The following is a 23,791-nucleotide window of genomic DNA, read 5'->3' as shown; positions in this document are numbered from 1 at the left end:
AGCCTGAAAGAGCTCCTTCTGACCCAGCACTCTCATCTTGGCTTCTATTGTCATTTAGGGCATGTGGTACTCATGCAAACATTCACTCCCTCACTGCTTGCAAGTCAAAGTAGAGCCGCCTCTTGCGGGGTTTCTGAGGCTGTAACACCTTAGGGGAAGAGAACATCTCGCCTTTCTCCCAAGGAGCAGCTGGTGGGTTCAAACAGCTGATAGTTGAGCAGTTGGGTTTGCAGCCCGACTTGTAACCCACTGTGCCATCCAGGCTCCTATACAAACCCCAGACAGATGCCGTGTGGATCAGAGACTGAGCCTGGCAGTCAAGGAACACGGTTTGATTCCTGGATCGGCCATACGATAGCTCTAATCCTGCACAGGTGTGTGGCTTTACTAAATCCCCTTGTACAATGGAGAAAATAAAATAGGGTACTTATGAAAATTAAACGAGACCATGCTCATTAAGCCATTAGCATGGTGACTTACACATATTAATTAAAGCTCTGCATTAGAGCTTAAATTCTAAAACACTTGGTTTGTAGAATGCTGTGGTTTGCAGTAGGAGCCTTAGCTCCATTTTGAATCATTTTGAGTTCAGTCTCCATTTGAGTTCTCTCTGACCATTCACCAGCAATGTGGCAGCTTTGCCCCCAGGAAATATGTTCTTCATGGTTTACAGAGATGTGTGTCGTTTAGAAGTTGGGGTACCATAGATATGACTCAGGGCTGCACCGTCATGAGTCATACCCAACCATCAAGCAGCCAACTGGTTGAAGGGCGCTAGGACCAATCCTGTAGGCTTTTCTGTGTAATTGTGTACGCAGCCCAATCCTGGTCCTCTCCCTGCTTTGGCAGTTCTGCCTGCTACAGTAATGCCTTGATCTGTTACTCATCATGGTATTATGATAATCTTTTGTTTTCTATTGTCTGTGATTAGCCACATGGCCATGAATTCACTGGGCATTTCATGCTGATGATTTTCCTCATCTGGATTGATCTATGTCTTGGTTCTGTTTAGGGTTCATAAAGAGATCTCTATAACATATGCTTGGATTTAGGGTCTTTTTCCCCATTAGAACAACTTCTCAGTAAGCGTTAGCTATTACTTTTGTTTGTCTTCCCTCACTCCTTCATTACAGTTATCTCAAATGAGGAACTGGACCAGATCAGTATCTGAAGTTGGAACGTCATCAGCTCACCTCTCGGCTTCCAGGATTGGTCAGGCTTCCTTCCTCTAAAGGAGTAACCCTAGCCATCATGCTGGTTCCGACTTTTGGAGCCTCTATAGGACAGAGTAGAATCGCCTCTCTGGGTTTCTGAGGCTGTGAATCTTTGTGGGAACAGACAGCCTCATCTTTCTCCTGTGGAGCAGCTGGTGGGTTCACCCTGCTGACCTTGTAGTTCGCAGCCCAACATGTCACCCAGTACACCACTTACGAGGAGCAGGCACATTGAAGAGACTGGAATTTCTGAGACTCCAAGAGAGAAATGAGTTAAGAGCCTGTGATTGTTGGTCAGAATGGATGCAGAGGTGACAAGGGAACAAACAGTGATGCATTCATTGCCTTGCTCATCAACTGTCAGGACTAGCAAGACCCCACAATGGTGAAACCTCTTCCTTCCCAGGACCTAGGAGCTAGAAGAACATTCCTCTTTTATCAAGTCATTTAAATGTTTCTGTTACTTGCAGCCAAAAGAGCCTTGATTTTCTCACACTCCAAGACTTAACTGAGGTCCCCATTGCCTAAGTTACAGGCCCAAAGCTGTGGCTTCTTGGAGTTCAGATCTTGACTCAAGAGACTCCTGGAGTGGCTCCCAGTGTTTAGAAGAACCAGCATCCACCTCACTATTGTTCCAGGGCAGGGAGTAGAGTTCATGTGCCCACTTGATCCCCTCCCAGGAATAGTCGTAATGATTATTAACCAGTAGTCTATTCTGAATCATGAGAAAGAACTCCATGTGTGTCAGAGCAGAACTGTGCTCCACAGGGCTTTCAATGGCTGACTGTTCAGAAGTGGACGTCCAGGGATTATATCTGAGGGGCCCTTGGTGGGTTCAAATTGCCAACTTTCTGGTAAGTCGCCAGGTGCTTAACCATTTGTACCCAGGGACTCCAAATGATAATAGCAATCATTATTCATCCTGTATCAGACACCATGTTAAATAAGATCATTTTTTCCAGTCCTCAAAACAGCCCTTGAGTTGATTTTAAATATTGTTACTACTATCTAAGAACTTAAATTTACATGCAAGATGAAAGCTAGCATAAATTCCTTATCTATAAACTTCACTTTTTAATTACTCGCTGCCGCCCAGGCCATTGTGACTCAGACACTGATAAGACGGAGTGGAATTGCCACAGTGGGTTCTGAATCTCGGAATGTTGATGGGTGGAGAAAGCCTCATCCTTCTTTGGTGGAACGGCTGGTAACCTTGTATAACCCACTAGCCCACTAGGGATCCTAGCTTTTGAATAGGAAGGCAAAATATTGTCAAACAAAATTATTAAAATAAATATAAGTGTAATTAGGCATTGCCAATAAACTGCGACCGTTGTATTTATTGAAAACAAGACAAAGACGAAACAAGACACACACAAAAATGACCCATTGTGTCAGATATTCCTATTGGCCACCCCACTATGCAGATGTAATGGGGTGGGGTGGGGTGTGCAGAGGGTGAAAGATGTTTCCCAAGGTTACATTGAAGTTCACCAGGAGAACTAACGCATGCCAACTACTCAAACTTGGATTTCAGTCCCCCGTATCCTAGGCAGCCCCTTCACCAAAATGGTAGCCCACGAATGGCAGAAAGTGATCTTGTCCCTTTTTAAAATATTCATGGCATTAAAAAAAAAAAGTCCCCAAACAAAAAAACTCATGGCTGGACCCAGAATAAGTGCTTATTCAAAGTTTGAGGAATGAGTGACTGATTTACTGAGTGACTTTGAAGATAGCAGTTTAAAAGATAGTCAGCTCCTCCCCAACCAAGGAGAGGCCTGTAATTCAATACTCTGCACTTACCACTGCTGCCAGCAACAGTCCCTACCTCCATACCCAGAAGCTAGTCTAATGGCATTAACCATCCCAGCCAGTCAGGATGCCATTAAAAGCCTCATTCCAGCCACTGCACCCCCACCCTGGGTCTTGGCTCTGGGCCCTGGGCTGGGAGAGTGGTCTGGTTGTTTACCAGGAATTTGGACCTTCTTCAGAGAAAAGCACAGATGACCTATTAGTCTAATTCAAGCACTTAGCAAGGCATGACTGTACCATTCACACCCCCAGCCTCAGGCTAATGGAGCCAAAGCAAATGGAGAGGCAAGGCTGCCCAGAGATCTTCCTGGGAGGGGAAGAAAGGGGAAGGTCGAACAAGTGCTCCACTGGAGTCTGCAGGGAGGCAGCTTGACTGAGCATTTGGGGGTGGGGGCAGGGCTGGTTAAGGGGATGAAAGAATTATACAGGAAGAAGCTCACCTATTCTATTCGCCACTCAGGCAGCTCCTCTGCACACCCCCAGTCACCACCTCACTGCCCAAAAACTGGGCTCAGAGAAAATGAAAAGACTATTAAATAAGCCCTTAGATGCTGGCTTCTTGCAATCTTATAGGACGAAGTTGAACTGCCCCCTCGGGTTTCCAAGGCTGTCATGTTTGAAAGTAGATGGCCACATCTTTCTGGTAGGATTCGAATGACCACGCCTTCGGTGGGTGAGCTGCCAACCACTGTGCCTCTGGGACACCTTGATTGTTCAGTTGGTGGCTAGTGAAATAAGCCACGGTGCAGTCAACCAAGTACACGTATGCTGCTGGTAAAAGGGATGCGGTCCACTCCTGGATCCTGGAGGATGTCTGACTTTCACTTTGATGTGCCCTCTTTCCCAGGTGCCCCCAAAACCAAAAACCAAATTTGTTTCCTTTGAGTGGATTCTAACTCATAGCAACCCTACAGGATGGAGCGGAATTGCCCCCACAGAGCATCCAAGCTGTCATCTGTACAGAAGCAGACTGCCGCGTCTTTCTCCTACAGAGTGGCTGCTGGATTCAAACCACTGACCTTTGGGGTTAGCAGCTGAGCGCTTAACCGCTGCACCACCAGGGCTCCTCTGGCATAAAGTCACAAATTCTTATGTGCATAGGTGCCAGGGGAATGGTCTGGAAGACAAGAGTAGCATTGTGGAGGGATTTCAAAAATCTTTGGTTTCTTCTTTAGAATTGTCTGTATTATATAAATTCTCTACCAAAAACCGCAATGCTGAACTCTTCTGAATTTCTACTGTGTGTCTAGCACAATGCTTTTACATGGATTATCCCATTCCTTATGATGACAGTTCTATGCCGTTTCATGTTACAGATGTCAATTTTGGCCCCGACCAGAGAAGTTAAATCAAAGCTATCAAACCCAAGCCAAATTCTGCCATAGAGTCGATACCTTTTCACAGCCACCCTATGGGACAGGGTAGAACTGCCCCTGTGCGTTTCTGAGACCATACCTCTTTAAGGGGATAGAAAGCTTCATCTTTCTCCCAAAGTCATATGCTAGTGGCTGGCAAAGTCAAGTGTTATTGGAGGATTACATGAATAAATGCATTAAAGTACTTGGCAGGCACACAGTAGATGCTCAAGGAATGGGACTTAACACTTTAACCATGTTGCACTGTATCTATTAACTAGGTTATCTATTTCCCTGGCCTGTATTACTGTATGAAAGATTTGAAAACAGAGTCTGGATTTTACTTTTGGAATCCCCTATGCACAGCATAGCACCTGACAAAGCTGGGACGCAACAGATGCCTACTGAACAAATGAGTGAATGACTGGACAAATGTCCTCAGAGGTATAAATCGACTCTTCCAAGTGCTTTGCATGGGGAGGCGTTTCCTTATCCCGACAGACAGGTCTACAAGTTCCCCGAGAGCAAGGATAAGTCTGTCCTTTGCTCTGGTCTCTGTTATGGACTGCAGCAGACCAGTAACACACATCCAAGAAAACCGAACTCCCTGTGACCCAACAGGGCAGGGCAGAATTGCCGCTGTGAGTTTCTGAGGCTTTACTGTTAACAGGAGTAGAAAGCCCCATCGTTTTTCCCTTGAAGCAGCTGATGGTTTCAAACTGCTGGCGTTGCTGTTAGCAAATGCTATGCATAACCCACTACGCCACCAGGGCTCCTGGTAACACACATAGGTACTTAACAAATGTTGTGCTTGACTAAAGGGGCCTCCTCTCAGCTGCTGTGGCAGGCGTTGCGTGGTGTCCCAGAAAGGATTAGAGCCGGGACAGATTTCAGGTCTCATGGAAACCACTTTTTCTGCCAATTCCATGTCAAGTACACACAGAGGTGGAGAGCTACTCAAAGCCACCCAACAGTTGGTGGCTGGGTTGCTATGTCCCCTGATCATCTACCCTTTTGTCAGCAACACTCCTAGTTCTGTATTAATTTCTAAGGCAAGAGAATGGGAGGGGGGAAAAGCCAAGTTTTAAGTCAAAATTTTTAATCAAGATTCAAGTCTGCTACTAGCCTTTGGGGTAGTAGCAGGAATAAAGCAGGCCTCAGAAGGTCTGATCCCTGATGCTCAAATGCTCTGGTGGGTTCCTGGGTAGGCAGTGCAGGCAGAAGGTTCCCACTCCTTCCCACGAGGAGGAGACAAGGAGAGAGAGGCCCTAGAGTTTTACTCCAGCCCTCCTCATGATAGGAAATGTCTTCCTGGGCTGCCTGAGAACACCCAGTCCTGCCTGCCTGCAATGCATGAGAAAGTGGCTGATTGGTTAGATGGCAAGATGTTTCCCTCTAGGGGACCCTGGCAGACAGGAGGAAGGGACCAAGAAAGACTTTGGCAGAGCTGGTCACAACTAGAAGATGTGGCTAAATGACAGTGTCACCAAGTCCTGAAGAGGGGCAGCTTGAGTTGCAAGTGGAGACAGGATGAAGGTATGAGAACCCAGCCAACCAGGATCTTGGGGTCAATACCCCCTAGCTTTTCTATGGCCTCATCGAGAGTCAAGTGGACCTCCAGGGTGGGATCAGGGTTGCCACTGCATTGCTTTCCTGGGCTGTCCTTTCCTCGCCCCTTGTAGGCTATAGATCAGGCTGGGTCTGCTGGAGGGAAGAGGGTCCCCAGGAAGTCCGGCTACCAGAATCTCAGGAGCAGAGTCAAGGTAAGTGTGCAGGAGAAAAGAGAGAACAGCTGGGGCTGTGGTCTCTGAGCAGGGTTTTCATTCTGTGGAAGAAATGGAATGGAGTTAGCCTAGTGAACCCTCCATCTCCACACACTGTACCCCCTCAATCTCAATCAAGACCTGCCCCCTCCCTTGAGCCTGCCCCCTCCCATCCATCAGTGGTTTCTAGTATTTGAGACCAGGCTCTCACTGCCCTCCATCCCTGCGTCTGCCTGGTTTGGCCTTTCTCCAGCTGGTCTGGCCAAGGTGTGAGGGGTGGAATAGAGAAGGCCCTACCTGGTGCTCCAGCACAGAAAAACTAGAGTCTGACTGCTCCTGGAACAGTTGTCTGTGAAACCGCATCTTTGCTGCAATGGCCTCACCTGAGGAGAGAAGGGAGGAGATGGGAGCAGATGAGAGGGAGATGGTTACTGGAGATTTCTGAGTCTCAAGGAAGGAAAGGGGCCCTCGGAGTGGCAGTTGAGGATGGGGACAAGCAAGCAGAATTGTCTCATTGTTCTGGCTTGTCCCTTGGGTTGGAGAGTATCCCTGGGCCCCACACAAGTTGAACAGGCAGCCTGAAGGTAGGGAAAAGGTCACTTTAAAAAATGATCAAGGGTTCATGAGGGGGATGCACGGGGAGGGAGAGGGGAAAATGAGGAGCTGATACCATAGCTTGAGTAGAAAGCAAATGTTTTGAAAAGGATGATGGCAACAAATGTACAAATGTGCTTGACACAGTGGATGGATGGATGGATTGTGATGAGTTGTATGAGCCCCCAATAAAATGATTTATTTTTTAAAATGTGAAAATAAAGGTCCAGATCGGGGACCATAAAAGTCTATACTGAGGAAGGAGCGGGTTTGTCTGCAAGAGGTTGACCATCCTCCCCAGCCCCTTTGGTCTGGGGACCCAGTCACAGGAAGAGGTGGACCACACTCACTGAGGCAGGGATTGCTGGAGAAAGACCTTTCCTGCCGCTCACACTCCTCCTGCAGGTTGCCACTGCCTTGGCAGGTGCAGCTTAAGGCGACACTGGTGTTGATACTACTGATGAAGTTGGGAGTCATGGCAGTGCCTGTGGGGTGAAGAGGGGTGACTTTTTAGGGACCTGTGCAAACCACAGCTTCCATTCCTATCCTCTCTCACCCGCCTCAGTACTCCTCCCGGGTTCAGCCTCCAGAGAATTCTCACACCCTAGGGTTGGCCAAGATGTGGGTTCCCTCCACATGTCCCCCAGTCTCACCAATGAGCCCCGTGTATGCTCGCAGACATCTGGACTGCTCTGTTGGACAGGACTTGACAGCATGCAAAGGATGGCAGTGAGTCTGAAAATCGGCCAAACGCGACCTGGAAGAAAGAGAATGTCAAGAGGCACCATTGAAGGTCTGGTCTACAGCCTTCACCTTGGCTGCCCTTCAGGATGGTCTGCCCATGTAAATTCTCCTCTGCCTTCAAAACCTGGCCTAGGCCTCCTCCTCGGGGAAGCCAGCCCCTGTCAGAATAAATGTCCTATCCTGCCAGCTCCTACAACATATCTCCCTGAATTTGGGCTCCACTATCCCTTGTGAGGGAACCCTGGTGGCATAGTGGTTACACGTTGGGCTGCTGAGTGCAAGGACAAGTTCAAAACCACCAGCTATTTCTTGAAACTTTCTATTCCCTTAAAGAGTTACAGTCTCAGAAACCCACAAGGGCAGTTTTGCCTTGTCCGATAGGGTTTCAGAATCTACGTGATGGGTGAGTACAGTTTTTGGTTTTCGATTCTTTAATGCTATAAATCATGCAGCAGGAAATACCAGTCTTATTTATTAATTGTTATGCATATCTGTAATGATCACTTTGGTTGTGTTGCTACAAACACCACTGGTAGCTCATTGGTTATGAGGACTTTTAAGGTGTTTGTCACACATTCTCGGCAAATTTGAAATTCTGACCTGGCTTCCCCTTGCCCTCTCACAAGTAGACAGCCTCATCTTTCTCCGGGAGGGTGGCTGGTCCTCTCGAACTGCTGATCTTAATGGTTGCAGCCCAAAGAATCCATAATCCATTACGCCACAAGGGCTCTAAAGACCCTAAATAGCCAACAACAGAGGAATGACTAATAAGTGACTATTTTGCCTCCAATGCAATACAATGTGGGCATTAAAAACCAAGCTCTTAATATCCAATACATGACAAAAGAAGCACTGCTATTTACTGAAGGCGCCCTGGGGCTGGGATGGTGAAAGCACTTGGCCCCTAAGGTAAAGGTGGGTAGTTTGAGTCTACCAGCCGCCCTGCATAATACAGATGTGGCAGCCTGCTTTTGTAACGTTTAATCCACTTGTCGAGTAGAATCCTACTTCTAGAAACCACATGGCACAGGGTAAAACTGCCGCAGAGGTTCTCGAAGCTGTAAATCGTCACTGAAGCAGACGCCACACGGTCCTCTAACATCGTGACTGGACCACCCTTTCGGTTAGCCGCTGAGAGCTTTAACCACTGCATCACGAGGGCTCCTTCTGTAAATAGTAGTGGTTGTGTGTACTTTGAGAACAGTAAGTGATGATCCATGTCCTATGGGGTTTCTAAGAGTCAAAACCCGAGCCATGGCCAGGATTACCGTGCACTGTGCACTAGTGGCCTTTGACGTGCTGAGCGCCACAAGGTCTGCATTAGTATCGTTTAGTAGGTTAAATGATGGACTCTAAGTGATGTGCACTAGGTCCCGTACACCCAGTACTTAAAGTCACCTCTGACTTGAGTCTTTACCAGTACTCCAAACTGCCTCCCCACGAAATATGCTCATAAAATAGATAACACAGGGGGTGAGGGGATGAGGAAGCAAGAAACAAATATATTCCCAAAAGAAGCCCTGATGAGGAGAATAGCCAGTCAGTGCAGTGTAGCAACGATGAAACATACAACTCCCCCCACCCCACCCCACTATCATGACTCCAATTCTACCTTACATATCCGGCTAGACCAGAGGATGTACACTGGTAGAGATAGAAAATGGAAACAGAGAATCCAGGACAGATGATCCCTTCAGGACTAGTGGTGAGAGTGGGGATACCAGGAGGGTGGAGGGACGGTGGGGTAGAAAGGGGAACCGATTACAAGGATCTACATATAACCTCCTCCCTGGGGGTTGGGCAACAGAAAAGTGGGTGAAAGGAGATGTCGGACAGTGTAAATTATCAAGGGTTCATGGGGCGGGGTGGAGAAGGAGGAGAAAAAATGAGGAGCTGATACCAAGGGCTCAAGTAGAAAGCAAATGTTTTGAGAATGATGATGGCAACAAATGTACAAATGTGCTTGACACAATGAATATATGTATGGATTATGATAAGAGTTGTACAAGCCCCAATAAAATGGTTTTAAAAAAATAAAAGAAAGAGGAGGTTTTCTTGTCCTGGGAAGATTTAAAGCCCCGGAAGACCTGGGGGGGGGGGGGGGGGGGGGGGCGGGTAGATCTACTCTGCCCTATAGTGGGTGGATCACGACGAAACTGCAGAGGGACTACGAGGCTGGAAACGCAAAAAGACATGCCCGCCCCCCGCCCCCAAAGTCCCGTCACTTATCTCCAGGTGATGGAATTTTGTGTGATAATGTCTGTATGTTTTTTGTATTTTCGGGAGCGTTTCCATACTGGGGAGGGGAGAAGGGGAATCCCAGGTGGCTTCCCCAGGGAAGAAAACACAGGGTGCCTGCGGGGAGGCGGGGACAGACCCAGCCGCGCAGGATCAGGCCCCCCCCCACCCCCCCACCCCGCGCACCTGCAGAGCGGCTCCGCGAGGCAGGTGCGGCGCAGCTGCAGGCAGTTGGGGACCGCCGAGGGCAGCGCGCAGCCGGGCGCGATGGTGTGGCGGCGACGCTCCCCGCAGCTGCGGTCCCCCGGGGCGCACGGGCACAGCAGCAGGGCCTGCGCCAGGGGCTCAGGCGCCTTCTCGAAGAAGGCCCGCAGCTGCCGGCGGCACTCGGGGCGCTGGCAGCGGGGGCCGGAGCACGCCTCCCCGTAGGCCTTGCGGAGCCGCTCACACTTTTCGTTCAGCGTGCACAGCATGGCCAGCTTGAGGCAGAGGTTTGAGTCTGGGGGGAGAAGGTCACCAAGTCACCGGGCTGTGCCCTCCGTGCACCCCTGCAGCAGGGCCTCCCTGAGCACCCCTGCAGCGCCCTAAGTTAACACCGAAGGTTGTGGGGGATGGGAGCGTGGCAGAATGAACTAGAATACAGCCACTCGGACCACAGAGCTTTACCCCCTGCCCACAAACGACCCCCCGGGATTCTTAGGACTCCCTCACCCCAGCCTACTTAGCTTAACAAGGTGGTTGTGTTTTGTTTATATGCGGGATATGCATTTATCTAGATCTGATGTAAACACCCACCTCATGCCCAGTAAACAGTTTTAAAAAGAAATAAAAATAAAGAGTCATTTATGTAGAAGTCAAGCATCCAGAAAATCCCAATAAGCGAACCCTTTTCCCTGGTCCACTTCAGGGAGACCCTCTGGTGAGCATCCTAACCCAAGAGGCCCTGTAGCAAAGGAAACCATCTGAAATGTGCCAAACAGTTGCCACCAAGTGAGGTTTTGTTTTTGTTTAGTTGTTTTTAGTTTGCGCCTGTCTGGTGTGAACGGACTCGGTGGCCGTGGGTTTGGCTCTGGGGTTTTCTTCTGTTCACGTCTACTATCACCTGTCTGTCTTCCTGTGGCTCATGCCTCCATGTTCACCACACTCCAAGTCTGGGGAAATGATGGAGTTTTTTCTAACAAAATATTCCAGCAGCCCAAACAAGACACTGTGAAACAGGATAGTACTGATTGCTTGGAACTAAGAGTTTGTGGTGATCTCTTTTTTTTTCCTCTCTCAACATTTTAATTGTAATATACGAGACTGTACAACAACAAAAGACTGTACAACAAAGGTCAAATCTTTCTCAAAATGTGTGTGTGTGTGTGTGTGTTCCTTCTCAATTAACAGCCTCACTTTTCTGGGGGGGAAGAAAGCATCAGAGTCTTTGCCAGATTGATGGATCTCCATCCGAGTGCGCTCGTGTGCAGTCACATACTTTCTCATTATTTTCTCTGCCCACCACCTCACCCATCCCATTAGATTGGTTGAAAACAAACAATTTCCTAGTCTTCAGGGACAAAACTACTTTCCTGGCTGCCTTGAATGAGAGTAAATACTCCATTTCAGTACATTTTTCTGAAACTGCTGCCACTCGCGCCACTCCCAACACACCCTTTGGAAGGACTCGCCTTTCTGAACCAAAGAGCCCTAATGGGCTCTCTTCGAAGGCCTCCCTAATAGTCCTTGCTCTTTGATGGCTCTTGTAGTCCTTGCCTCACGCTAACTCAATGATTCTTTCCTCACTTGGCAGGCTAAGAATTGTTACTTGACAAGCCCCTTGGCTTGTGTTTCCCACCAGACACCCTTCCCTTGGGGTCCAGCCCCAGCCCCCCATTACCCAGTCTTGGCTTGCCCTCCACATCTGGTTTGAGCATGCTCAGTTTGCTGAGATCCATTTTCCAGGGTTTGCTGGTCACGGTGTCTTCGTAGGGGGAGACATCCAGCTCGTAGTCACCTACAGACAATGGGGAGAGCACCAGAATCCTGAGAACCGGGGTGGGGGTTGGAGCAAGAGGGGCTGAGGTCACCGGGCCAGACCCAAGTCCTGTGGAGAAAAGGAAAAGGCTTAAGTTCTCCCCAACTAGCTACAAACTGTGCAGAGATTAGGAAACAAGCAGGGGCTAACTGCTCCCATCAAGATTTATAACTTCAGAAACCCTGTAGAGCAAGGGTGGGCTACGGCCGGCCCATAGGCGATATAAGGCCCCTGAAATCATCAATCCCAGCTAACATCACAAACCTCACCAAAGAGAAGCAGTTCCAGCCATCACATTAGGGGTGAGCTAATGAAGTGTTTCACCAGTTTGGCCCGAGAATGATGTTATAAATATCCAAATGGCCCTTGGCAGAGAAAAAGGTTCCCTATCCCTCTGTCGAGGGTCGCTATCCGTAAGAATCGACTCAAAGGTAGTGGGTTTCTATTTTGGGTTAGAGGCCTAGGCTGTCCATGATGAATACAATAGTTTAATGATAAGAATCATTCTTTCAAACTGCCATTTGTTGGGCACACTGCGTGCAGGGCACTGTGGTCGAAGGAATAGATCTCATCTGTGAGGAGGCTTCAAACGTTTGTGGAAAAATTCCCTTCTCTTTCAGTTCCATTTTCCATGAACTTTTAAAAACGCTCTCCTTTAGGAGAGTAAGTAACTAAGGTTCCAGTTCATGCGTGCACAAATTTAGTCCGAACAAAATGTGTTTAAACATGTCTCTGCCATCAGTGGAGGGCAGCAGACAATTTCGCTCTCAGTAGGGTGCCTTCAAAAAGAAGGTCTGATGCAAACAGTGGCGCCTGCGGGGGATTTTCTGGGCCAGTGAAAACCAAGGCAGAGAAGTCAGCTCAGGAGGGTGTGGCAACTGGTTTGGGGGTTTTCTTGGGGGAGGGAATTAAAAGGGTTTATTGGGAAGAGTTTTTGAGCAGAAACATGGGTGAAGGGAGACAGCAGACAGTGTAAGATATGAAAATAATAAAAATTTACAATTTATCAAGTTCATGAGGGTGGAGGAAAAAATGAGGCGCTGATACCAAGGGCTCAAGTAGAAAGAAAATGTTTTGAAAAGGACGATGGCAACAGGCGTACCAATGTGCTTGACACATGGATGTATGAATTGTGAGAAGAGCTGTAAGAGGCCCCAATACAATGATTTAAAAGGAAGGGGGTGTGTGCAAAAGCTAGAAGCAACACTGATAAATGCTTAATGCAGAGCTTTGAAAATGAAAATTACTCTAATAGGTGTCCTTTTTAATAAAGTATGTACTTAAATTTTTTTTAAAAAAGGAAGAGGTTTTAAGAAAGTGGAAAACTGTATTGGTGAGGAAAAGACATGGGAAGTTGCATAGAAGGTTTTCCCGTCACAACAGTGTGCCTGTTCCTTATCCGATGATCGCGAGGGCTGTCCAATGAGAATTGCATTTGGAAACCTTACCCCTCTCCACCCTACACCCACTTCAGACTTCTTGCCCTTTTTAGACTTCTTTTTGTCTCTAAAAGTCAAAGGATATTTTAAAGGAACATAATGTGAGTCTCTTTAGGATGCCCAAACCACCATTTTGATACAGTGTGAATCGAAGAGCACAGAATTCTTCAGGGAAGGGTCAGAGAGATGGAAACGCCACATTCAGAAGTATGTAGGCCTCAAATGGGAGCTTCGTCTCTCCGGAAGGTCTTAGAGACCCAAAGCCCTAGAGTAAATGAACAGTGAGTGTCCAGGATACATCTCAATCTCGCAGCACGCTTCCTCTCCTCCCTCACTCCTCCTGGCTTCATTTACCTACCCAGTACCTGTACAGCCTTTTACTCCCTACTCTGGGCAATGCCTGCCACGGCTCCTCTAATTGTGCTATGGGTGTTCTTGTTGACTCTTGCCCCCAGTTCCACTCTCCATGTGTACCCTAACCCTCAGCTTACAAATGTCTTCCAAGTCCTGACCCAGCTATGAGTGTAGCTTCCGCCAAGCCTCCTGTATCCAGTGTTTTCTGGCAGAAAATATAATAGGCATTATGGTGATTTAACTATAAATTGTATATTTTTTAAAAAACACCTCACTGCCATCGAGTCAATGCTGACTCAGAGCAACCCCGGTGGGTTTCCAAGACTGTAACTGTCTATAGGAGTAGAAAGTCCAGTCTTTCTCCCACAGAGCTTTTGTGGTTTCAAACTGCTGACCATGCGGATCACAGCCCAACACTAACCAATACACCACCAGGGTTCCTTTGAATTTTAAGAGGACTGTTATAATAATATGATGTTCATACAACATCTAAATAACATAACATCCTGTTTCAAAGATCATGGATGTTAAATGATGCATACTTATGTATATATAGTCAACATATCTCATCTTGTGTATATAAATATATTATATACACACATATTTCCACTTCCACCAAGTCGATTTTGACTCATAGCAACCCTATATAGTGTTTTCCAAGCTGTAATTTTTTAAGAATTTTATTGAGCGTTCTTACACCTCTTAATAACAATCCATACATCAATTGAATCAAGCACATTTGCCAAGCTATAAAGTTTTACAGGTCCTGACAGCCTCATTTTTCCCCCACAAACTGGTTTCTGGGTTTGAACAGCTGACCTTGTAGTTAGCAGCCCATTGTCTATCCCATATAATCAATGGGATACATATTTATATTTGTATATGTGTGTGTGTATGCTAGGTTTGGAATTATGTCCCCTCAAAATGTATGTCATAAATCCGAACCTCTATGCTTCTATGCTTGTGATTATAAACCCATTTGAGAATAGACCGTCTTTGTTTTAATAAATGAGGCAGGATTAGGATAGAGTGTATATCTTGAGATATAAAAGAGATCAACCCAGCAGGCTAACCAACAGATGGGTAAAGAGGGATGCCAAGCCACAGGAAGGCTGCCAAGAGCAGAAACTCAAAGACGCAAGGCTCTTCCTGCAGAGGTGGCAGAGGGAGGGCTGTCCCCTGGAGCTGGCACCCTGAATTCCAGCTCCTAGTTTCTGAACTGTGAGCACTTAAATTTGTTTGTTAAAGGCACCCATTTCTGATATTTCTGCTATAGCAGCACTGAAGAACTAAAGTTGCGTGTATGGGTGTGTAATCTCATTTAATTCTCCTAGCTTTAGGTAAGTAAGAAAAATCTGAGGATGAGAGAGGTTTAATTTACTTGCTTAGATTCCAATAGCTAATTAGGCAAGGAGCTGGCATTTGACACCTGTACACTAAGGTGACCAGACTTCCTGCTTTTGGTGGGACAGTCTCGATTTTTAACAATTTTTCCCATGTCCCACAGCATTTTTAAAAAGTCCCGATTTTTGGAAAGAATGCACGACAAGTCAGGGTATACGGTTTTTGGCTGCCATGTGGCTATTTCGCCAGGATATGAGTTTTATCAATGGAGTCCCGCTTTTGTCCTGCTTTACCTGTGTTAAAATCTGGTCACCTTACTGTACACTCTTTCTCAGAGTCACTGTTTCTAGTCAGTGGACCTATTGCCTGCAGAAATCTACGCAGTAAAAAGATCCTGCCTCTTGTTTTCTTGTGCTATCAGGGAAGGGGCAGTGGTGGGTCCTCTGCTCTGGGATTGACCACTTGGCTGTGCAGATGCATCATCTGCCAAGGAGTTGGAAGTAAAACCAGATCCTGAATTGAACCTGACTGAGAAGAAAGAGACAATATCTCAAAGTAAACAAATCTCTCTCATCTACCCCAAAGGGGAGGTGAGCCCGTTAAGGGAACTTACTAGGTCTGATATAAAATCTCTGCACATTCATATATATGGTAGGTGTGCACTACATGTTGATGATTAAATCTTGTCAAGATATCTCCCAGTAAGTCTTTGTAGAGGCAAAAGGGTTATGGGTGATATGGGGCAAACAGGGGAAATGGGTTGGATCCTTGGAAGTCCTCAAGAGAAAAGGAGTTTGGTAAAAAGATCTGGAAGAGTTCAGAAAGAGAAGCCATTAAGACGGGAGTAGAAAGTACGCAACAAGGAGAGCAGTAAATTGTACTGTCGTTTTTAGTTGTTTGCTACCCATCTCAGGAGAGCATTATTCCCCACCTCCCTATCCCACTGATGGCAGTCTTAGCCACGTGACTTGCTCTGGCGTGAGAACTGTGAGCTGAAGTGACAAAAGTCACAGGGCTCTCTACTGCTCTCCTCCCTCTACCAGCTTGGATTCCAAAATGCAGAAGATGGACAGAGCAGACACGAAGCCACCTTGTGGAAGCTCACGGCAGATGTGTAACATGAGCAAGAAATAAATTTTTGTTGTTGGTATCCAGTGATTTGGGAGTTGTTTGTTACTATAGCAGAACCTATGAAATTCTTATTAGTAATATACATGATACATAGAGCAGCGGTTCTCAACCTGTGGGTTGCGACCCCTTTGGGGGTCGAACGACCCTTTCACAGGGGTCGCCCAATTCAAAACAGTAGCAAAATGACAGTGATGAAGTTGCAACAAAAGTGATTTTATGATTGGGGGTCACCAGCACCTGAGGAATTGCACGAAAGGGTCGCGGCCTGAAGAAGGTGAGGACCACTGGCTTATAGTGTGTGGCACTGGCGTTGGGACTGGGCTGTGCGCGGTGAAGCAACTATGGCTGGGCGCTGGAAAAGCAGCAGTCTGTGGGTCCTGAACATCAGATGGACCAGGAGCAAATCAAAGCATTGCTCTGACTATTTCGTATTCTTGTTAGAGAAGTAGTAGTGTCTCAGGAAGTGTTTCTTCATGCAAACAAAGGAATAATATGTGTGTGCGCTGTGCTGAGACAAACATTTGATGAACTGACGTTAGATTTGAACTGTACCTAATTCTTTCAATATACTTACAAATTCAACTTGAAGACAGATTGAGGATCAGGATTGGTTAGTAATTTGGTAAAATTGTTCCCTGCAATAACTTGGAAGGAAAGTGATGTAACTACATGAGCTTGTATTTTAAGGAGAAGAAGCTGAAACTCAGGTTACTAGTATGGCTACATTGCAGTCGTCTGCATTTGGCAGTGGGCTACATGAAACATCTAAGCTCAGGAAGGAACGGCCAGTTTGCAAGTACAGGGGAAAGAGAAAAGAGTGAAACCAGTCACTCCACTGATTGAGAAGCACAACTATTTCTCATATTCAAATGGGAAAAGATAACATGTGAAATTGCTTTGAATGATAATGATTATAACTCAGCCTTGGGACAAAGATCCAGTCAAGTGTATGGCCATCATACTTTCTTCGAGACTTCTCAGTTGATTAAGATGGCACCCAATAAATCCTTCCAGTTGGATCCAAATGCTCAAGGAAAAAAACCAAACGAAAACATGGCCTCTCCCATAGAAACTGCACAAAGGCACAGCACTTCCAACAGGTCTAGAAAGAGATGTATATCCCGAAAGGAATTGTGAGCAAGGCTACCGGCGGCACAAGAGGCGACAGAGTCAAAGCAAGGCCGTTGCGAAGGAGCTGTACTGCTAGACAATCCACTAGTCTGGATTAAAAGAGACTAACTGTGGGAGTCTTTAAATGCCTCAACCTTCCTCAGGCAGGAAGCGGGCTGGAATATTTCTCAATTCCCAAGGAGGCTGTAGTCTCCAATGCCCTCTTCAGATGTGGCCAAAGAGAATAACGGAAAAAGAAGGACTCCCCAGAGGGCTTGGCCCAAGAGTCCAGGGAAACGATGGATAGAGCATGACTTGCATGGAGCAGAAATAGGGTTTTATTAAGAAAATGAGAAATGAGAGATGCAACTTCTTGTACTCTCAAGGAAAAGAGTCTTGGCAACATTCGTCAAGTGGAATTTCAGATTTGCTACAAACCAGTGTTTGTTGCCTGTTTGCCATTCTTACCCTTTCTAACTGGGAGCGTTATTTGTGGTCATCCTGTCCCTGTTCTATTATTGAAGGAGCCCTGGTGGCACAGTGGGTTAAGTATTTGGCTGCTAACCTCAAGGTCTGAGGTTCAAACCCACCATCTGCTCCACAGAAGAAAGATGAAGCTAACTGTTCCCATAAAGATTTACAGTCTCTGAAACTCTCTAGGACTCGCTGTCCTGAAGGGTCTCTGTGAATTTAGACTTGACTTCACGGCCGTTGGTTAGTAACAGGGTTGGGGAGTTCCATTGTTATATATTAGGCATGGAAGGCAGATGACTTGTCTTTTTAGTTCATAGATCAAGAGGCGCCACTTTCAGAGTATCTGAGATCCTAAACTTTGAGCCTGATGTCATGTTCATATAGAATGTTAAGGCATCTTCCTTGGGAAGACTAGGGGGCATGGGTGTATTTTGCTTGTGGATGGATGGGAAGTGAATATTTTGAACAAGGGGCGAACTATGGTAGATCCTATTATTGTGCCCAATTATTCTTTGCTTTCCCTGGAAGGTTGTATACCCTCGCTATCATGTGATTTGCAATGTCTTCCAGTAGAAGGACTGTACTTCACTGTCCATGGATATCAGGTTTGCCCATGTGGCCTGCTTTGTCAATGGGGTGTGAGCAGAAACAGTATATGGGGCATCTGAGCAGAAGCTTTTGCATGGCTCTCTCACTGCTGTTTTCCTTCTGTCATGAGGAGGGCACATGTCACATGAAGATGAAACTTGGAACCTAGAATCAAAAACATACATGAAACAGCGAACACAGAACATTAGCAAGAAATAAACTTGATTTGTACTGGCACTATTTTATTAGTGCACGATTGTCTAGTAAAAGCTAAAACAAAGGAAAGAATCAGAGGAGGCTCTTCTGTTTGGTTCTTCCTGGACATTATCTCTAGTCTGATTAATAAATACCCCTTTTTTGTTAAGGGTTGGACCAGAATGCTACCTCCCAATCTCTCTGAATTTGTGGGAGACATCTTATTTGGAGCCTGTTTATGGGTTACAGTTCCTATCCCCACCTCCTCCCCACCCCCTCCTGTTCCGACAGCTTTCCAGGCTGCCCTCAGCCTGGTTTGATGCTGTTCCAAGAGGGCGCTCCTTGTTTGCCAGGTAGGAACAGGGGGAGTTGGGAGAAGAGACAGCGGCGTGGTAGGAAGCCAAAAAGATGCTGTCACTTCCTCACTCCACCTCTTATCGATGTCAAATGCAGAATTTCCTCATCATCCCAATTGAAATGTACCCAACAGCCATGTTCTGCAGGATTAATTACCAGTACCCAAGAGCCACCTTTTTATCCCCGCATTCTAGTCCCTTCTAGGATCAGGGGCCTCACCAAGGCTTCGGGCAGTGTGAACAGTCCAGAAGATATTCAGGCAGGCAGACTGGTTCCTCATGCGCCGGTGGCATGAGCAGCCCATCAGAGAGCTGTTCTGGAGCTGCTGTGCTGCCCTCTGGCATTCTTCAGGCTCCCTTGAGGGTGGTGGGGTGCTTGCACTGTAGATGCAGGAATCCAGGAGGTTGTGGTAGGCAGCACTGCAAGTGGGGTTGGCCTGGCATTTCCTCCTGGCCTGGATACAGTTGTTCATAAACCGCCTCTGGGTGGAGAGGGTGTCCTCTGCAGAGTGGGAGAGACTAGGTGAGGCTCACATAAGGTCAGAGTAGCAGTCTGCGTAAGCTGCGGCATAGGATGGGGTGCTTCCCAAAGAAATCTTGGGCAAGAAAGTCCTAGAGTAGCACAAAGGATCGTTCAGCAGTAAGAGGAGAAGAAGGAAGTCCAGAAGGACCGGGCTGTCTTCAACAGCCACAATCTGGACAGCACGGATCAGGCCCAAGAGTAGATAAGTTTTTGAGGAAAGGCTGCTCAGCCTCCAGGAAGGAGGCCGGAAGCTGAGCCTATGGACCCCAAGACGAGAGCTGAGAATTTGAAAGGGAGTCCTAAATATGTGTCAGCAACAACTCTGAGAGGAACAAAGGGGGAACAGACCTCAATGATCAGTGTAGAACCGCCCCCCCACACCAGGGGGATGAGCAACAGAAACGTGGGTGAAGGGAGACAGCAGATGGTGTAAGATATGAAAATAATAATAGTTTATAATTTATCAAGGGTTCATGAGGGTAGGAGGGTGAGGGTGGGAGGGAAAAAAGAGGAGCTGATACCAAGAGCTCAAGTAGAAAGAAAATGTTTTGAAAATGACGATGGCAACATATGCAGAAATGTGCTTGATCCAATTGATGTATGGATTGTTATAAGAGCCCCCAGTAAAATGATTTATATAAAAGAAAAACAACAACTCTGAGTCCTCCATCTAAAATCATTCTAAAAATACCTTCATGTGGGAACTGGCTAGAGTGGAAGCTGAGCTATTGCCAGGAGTGGAGAAAAGATGATCGGATGTGCACCTCCATCCATTCCTGCCAAGGTCGGGTATAACCATCCCTGAAGGAAGTCTCTGCACCCTCAGCCCCAGGCTGCTCTGCTACGGGGATTCCTGTCCCTTCATTATGGAGTACTACAACACCAGCACTTCCTGCGTTGTTCAAGTCAGAAAAATGGAGCAATCATTCTTAATGCTCCTCTATTCTTCATAGCCTGTGTTCAACCCACCAGCAAGTTCTGTCAATTTCATAACTTAATCTGGAAATTTTCCACTTCACTCTACATTCATCACCACCTCCTTTGCTCTCCAAAACCAACCCAAACTCATTGCTATCGAGTCTATCCCTACTCACAGTGACCCTATAGGACAGGGTAGAACTGCCCCTTTGGGTTTCCGAGGAAAGTATCTCTTTACCTGAGTAGAAAACCCCATCTTTCTCTCATGGAGTAGCTGGTGGTTTTGAACTCCTGACCTTGCAGATGGAAGCCCAAAGCTTAACCACTATGCCAGCAGGGCTCGTGTATTCCAGCCATCATCAATTCTCTTTGAACTACTGCCAAGCCTCCTTTCTTGGTCTCCCTTATTCTATCCTCTAAGACCATTCTCTCATACTTTCCAGTCATTTTAAAAAATAACCTTTTTTTTAAAGTTGAAAGACTTAATTCTTTTAATGAGATAAAAATCAGGTAACATGAAATGAGCCATGTTAAAGAGTGCAATTAGGGTATTTAGTACATTCACCATGTTGTACAAATGTCATCTTGATCTAATTCTAAAATATTCCATCACCCCAAAAGGAAAATTGTTGCCCATTAAGCAGCTGCTCCCCATTCCTCTTCCCTCGCCCCCAATCTCCACCCCCAGCTCCAATCCTGGCAACAATGAATCTGCTTTCTGTCTCTAAGGGCTTCATATTCTGGACATTTCATATAAATAAAATAATACAATATGTGATCTTTCACATTTGGCTTCTTTTCCCCAGAAAAGTTTTCTAGGTTTGTCCATGAAGTGCTGAAGCATGTATCAGTACTTTATTAATTTTTATGGTTGACAAAATTGCTCTGTATGAAAATACCACATTTTGTTTTTCTATATATTAGTTGATGAACATTTGGATTGGCTCCACTTTTTGGCAACTGTGAATAGTGCTACTATGAACACTGGCTGTGTTAGTTTGGGTAGACTAGAGAAACAAATCCAGGGAGACTCATATGTGTCTAAGAAAGATATTGCTATAGAAGAGCAATTGAATATTGAGAAAATGTCCCAGTCCAGATCAAGTCAATAAGTCCGATATTAGCCCATATGTCTGATACCAATCTATAAAGTCCAGACTCACGAAATACATGCAATGATGCTGAATGCAGAAAGATCACAGGACAGTAAGTGGGAAGTCTTGAGGATCCAGTGGTATTGTAAGCATCTCAGTGCTGGCAGGGGTCTCCACGTGGCTTCTCCAGCTCCAGAGTTCTGGCTCCATCAGCCTCTCTCCATGTGTCTTCTCTACAGGGATGTCTTGCAGGGAGTGTGGAGAGAGAGAGTATCTCCCGCATGCACGGAGGAAGACCGGAGTTCCCAGAATCCTCAGGAGAAGGCCATGCCCACACAGAGGCTTCACTGGTGATGACCTGATTGACAGACTAGACTCCACCCCTTCACTCTGAATCCTCAAATTGACACCAGATTACGTAACCACCACACAATTGTGAACAGTGCTACTATGAACACTGGCATACAAGTACTGCTTGGAGACCTATTTTCAATTCTTTTAGGTATTTATGTAGAGTGGAATTACTGGATCATATGGGGTGCATTGCATCGGGTAAATCTGCTGCTGCCAAGACATCTTTAAAGTGTTGAAAAGCAAGGATGTTACTTTGAGGACTAAGGTGAGCCCAAGCCAAGATGCTCCTTAAAAGCTAGGATGGCAAGACTTCGTCTCACATACTTCGGGCATGTTATCAGCAGAGATCTGCTCCTAGGAAAGGACATCGTGCTCAGTGAAGGAGAAGGACAGTGAGGAAAAAAAGACCCTTGATGAGATGGATTGACACAGTAGCTACAACAATGGGCTCAAACATCACAGTTGTGAGGATGGTGCAGGAGCGGGCAGTGTTTCCTTCTGTCGTACATCGGGTCACTTATGATTCAGAGCAGACGAGAGCACCTAGCAATACAACATGGGAATTCTATGTTTAACTTCTTTTTAAATCATTTTACTGGGGGCTCATATACTTCTCATCACAATCCATACTTCCATCCATTGTGTCAAGCACATGTGTACATATGTTGCCATCATAATTCTCAAAACATTTTCTTTCTACTTGAACCCTTAATACAAGCTCCTCATTTCCCCCCTCCCCCACCCTCCCTCCCTCCTTAACCCTTGATAATTTAGATATATATTTTTGTCATGTCTTACACCGACACTGTCTCCCTTCACCCACTTTTCTGTTGTCAGTCCCCCTTGAAGGGGGTTATAGTAGATCATTGTGATTGGTTCTCCTTTCTCCTCCCACCTTCCCCTTCCCCTCCTGGCATTGCTACTCTCATTATTAGTCCTGAGGGGTTTATCTGTCCTGGATTCCCTGTGTTGTGAGCTCTTATCTGTCCCAATGTTCATACTCTGTTCTAGCTGGATCTGTGTTTAACTTTTTGTGAAACTAACTGCCAAACTGTTTTCCACATTGGCTGTACCATTTTACCTTGCTACTGGCAGTGTATCTGGATTCCAATTAATCCACATTCTGGCCAACACTTATTTGCTGTATCTTGTTTGTTTATCTGTTTAATTATAGCCCTCCTCATTAGTGTAAAGTAGTCTCATTGGGGAATTGATTTGCAATTTTCCTCTTATGATTGATGATAAGTATCTTTTCATGTGCTTACTGGAGAGTGGGGCTTGTATATCATCGTTTGCAATACACTTTTTACTGTGTGTGAGATTATGTTGGTAAAGGTTGTCTGTCACCTTGGTTAGGTCATGATGTGCAATGGTTTGACAGTTATAAAATGATGCAGTTTGGAAGTTGTGTAATGCTGTAACCATCTAGCATAAGGTGTTCCGATGCAATCAGGCAATAAGTTGCAAGGGGAGTTTCCTTGGCAGTATGACAAGCATCTAATATATATACGCGGATGGCCTGGCAAAGTGTACTTGCTTGTACTGTATCCTGCATCTGGCTCATCACCTCTAGTTCAGGGGATCTGTCAGTTTAGCTCCCTCAGCCTGTGAGCCAGCAGCCTGTTGTCTTACCTACCTATCTTAGATTTGGTAGCTTCTGTAAACTGTAAGCCAGCATTTTGCTATCTAACCTGCTGATCTTGAATTTGTCAGCCCCTGTAGTGATGTAAATGAGGAGAAGCCTTCCAGCCTGACATGACATAGCAGTCTCTACAACCCTTTGAGCTATTTCCTTGAAGGAAATCTCTCTCTCTCTTTCTTAATGTCATATGATTTAGCACAATTAAGAGGAATGGCTACCCATTACATAGCTGATGAAAGAAATCAGATTGTAAAACCATTTATAGTGAAACATATGTATCTGTATATATGTAGAACATAGGTGTGAGCAATAAAACTGAATGGTAAGATGAAGAGAGGATTTTATTTCTCAATACATCTTTCTGTATTGTCTGAAATTTAAGTATAAAGTTGCCTTGCTTTAAAAATCAGAAACATGAAGATAAATATTAAAAATAAATGATGGGGTCTTAAAAGCTTGAAGGTAAACAAGCGGCCATCTAGCTCAGAAGCAACAAAGCCCACATGGAACAACATATCAACCTGTGTGATCA

The 23,791-nt window shown here is 46.0% G+C and overlaps 1 protein-coding gene across 1 annotated transcript in view; it reads right to left on the bottom strand.

Annotated features, from left to right (window-relative positions):
* Positions 1–5,071: 5,071 nt before the first annotated feature.
* Positions 5,072–23,791, bottom strand: part of GFRA3 (GDNF family receptor alpha 3) — a 42,262-nt gene continuing 23,542 nt past the window's right edge. The window contains exons 3-9 of the mRNA XM_045285028.1: positions 18,949–19,230; positions 11,600–11,716; positions 9,907–10,219; positions 7,392–7,495; positions 7,089–7,223; positions 6,442–6,527; positions 5,072–6,206 (exon numbers count right to left, since the gene is read on the bottom strand). Coding sequence (XP_045140963.1) covers positions 6,117–6,206; positions 6,442–6,527; positions 7,089–7,223; positions 7,392–7,495; positions 9,907–10,219; positions 11,600–11,716; positions 18,949–19,230 — 1,127 coding nt within the window. The 3' untranslated portion in view covers positions 5,072–6,116. The remainder of the gene's footprint in view (positions 6,207–6,441; positions 6,528–7,088; positions 7,224–7,391; positions 7,496–9,906; positions 10,220–11,599; positions 11,717–18,948; positions 19,231–23,791) is intronic.

The sequence above is a fragment of the Echinops telfairi genome, unplaced genomic scaffold, assembly GCF_000313985.2.
Source record: "Echinops telfairi isolate 266 unplaced genomic scaffold, ASM31398v2 ScPeMD7_7469;HRSCAF=8507_1, whole genome shotgun sequence".
NCBI lineage: Eukaryota > Metazoa > Chordata > Mammalia > Afrosoricida > Tenrecidae > Echinops > Echinops telfairi.
Note: the sequence above shows the minus strand (reverse complement) of the source record. Positions and strands in the feature narration are given on the sequence as shown.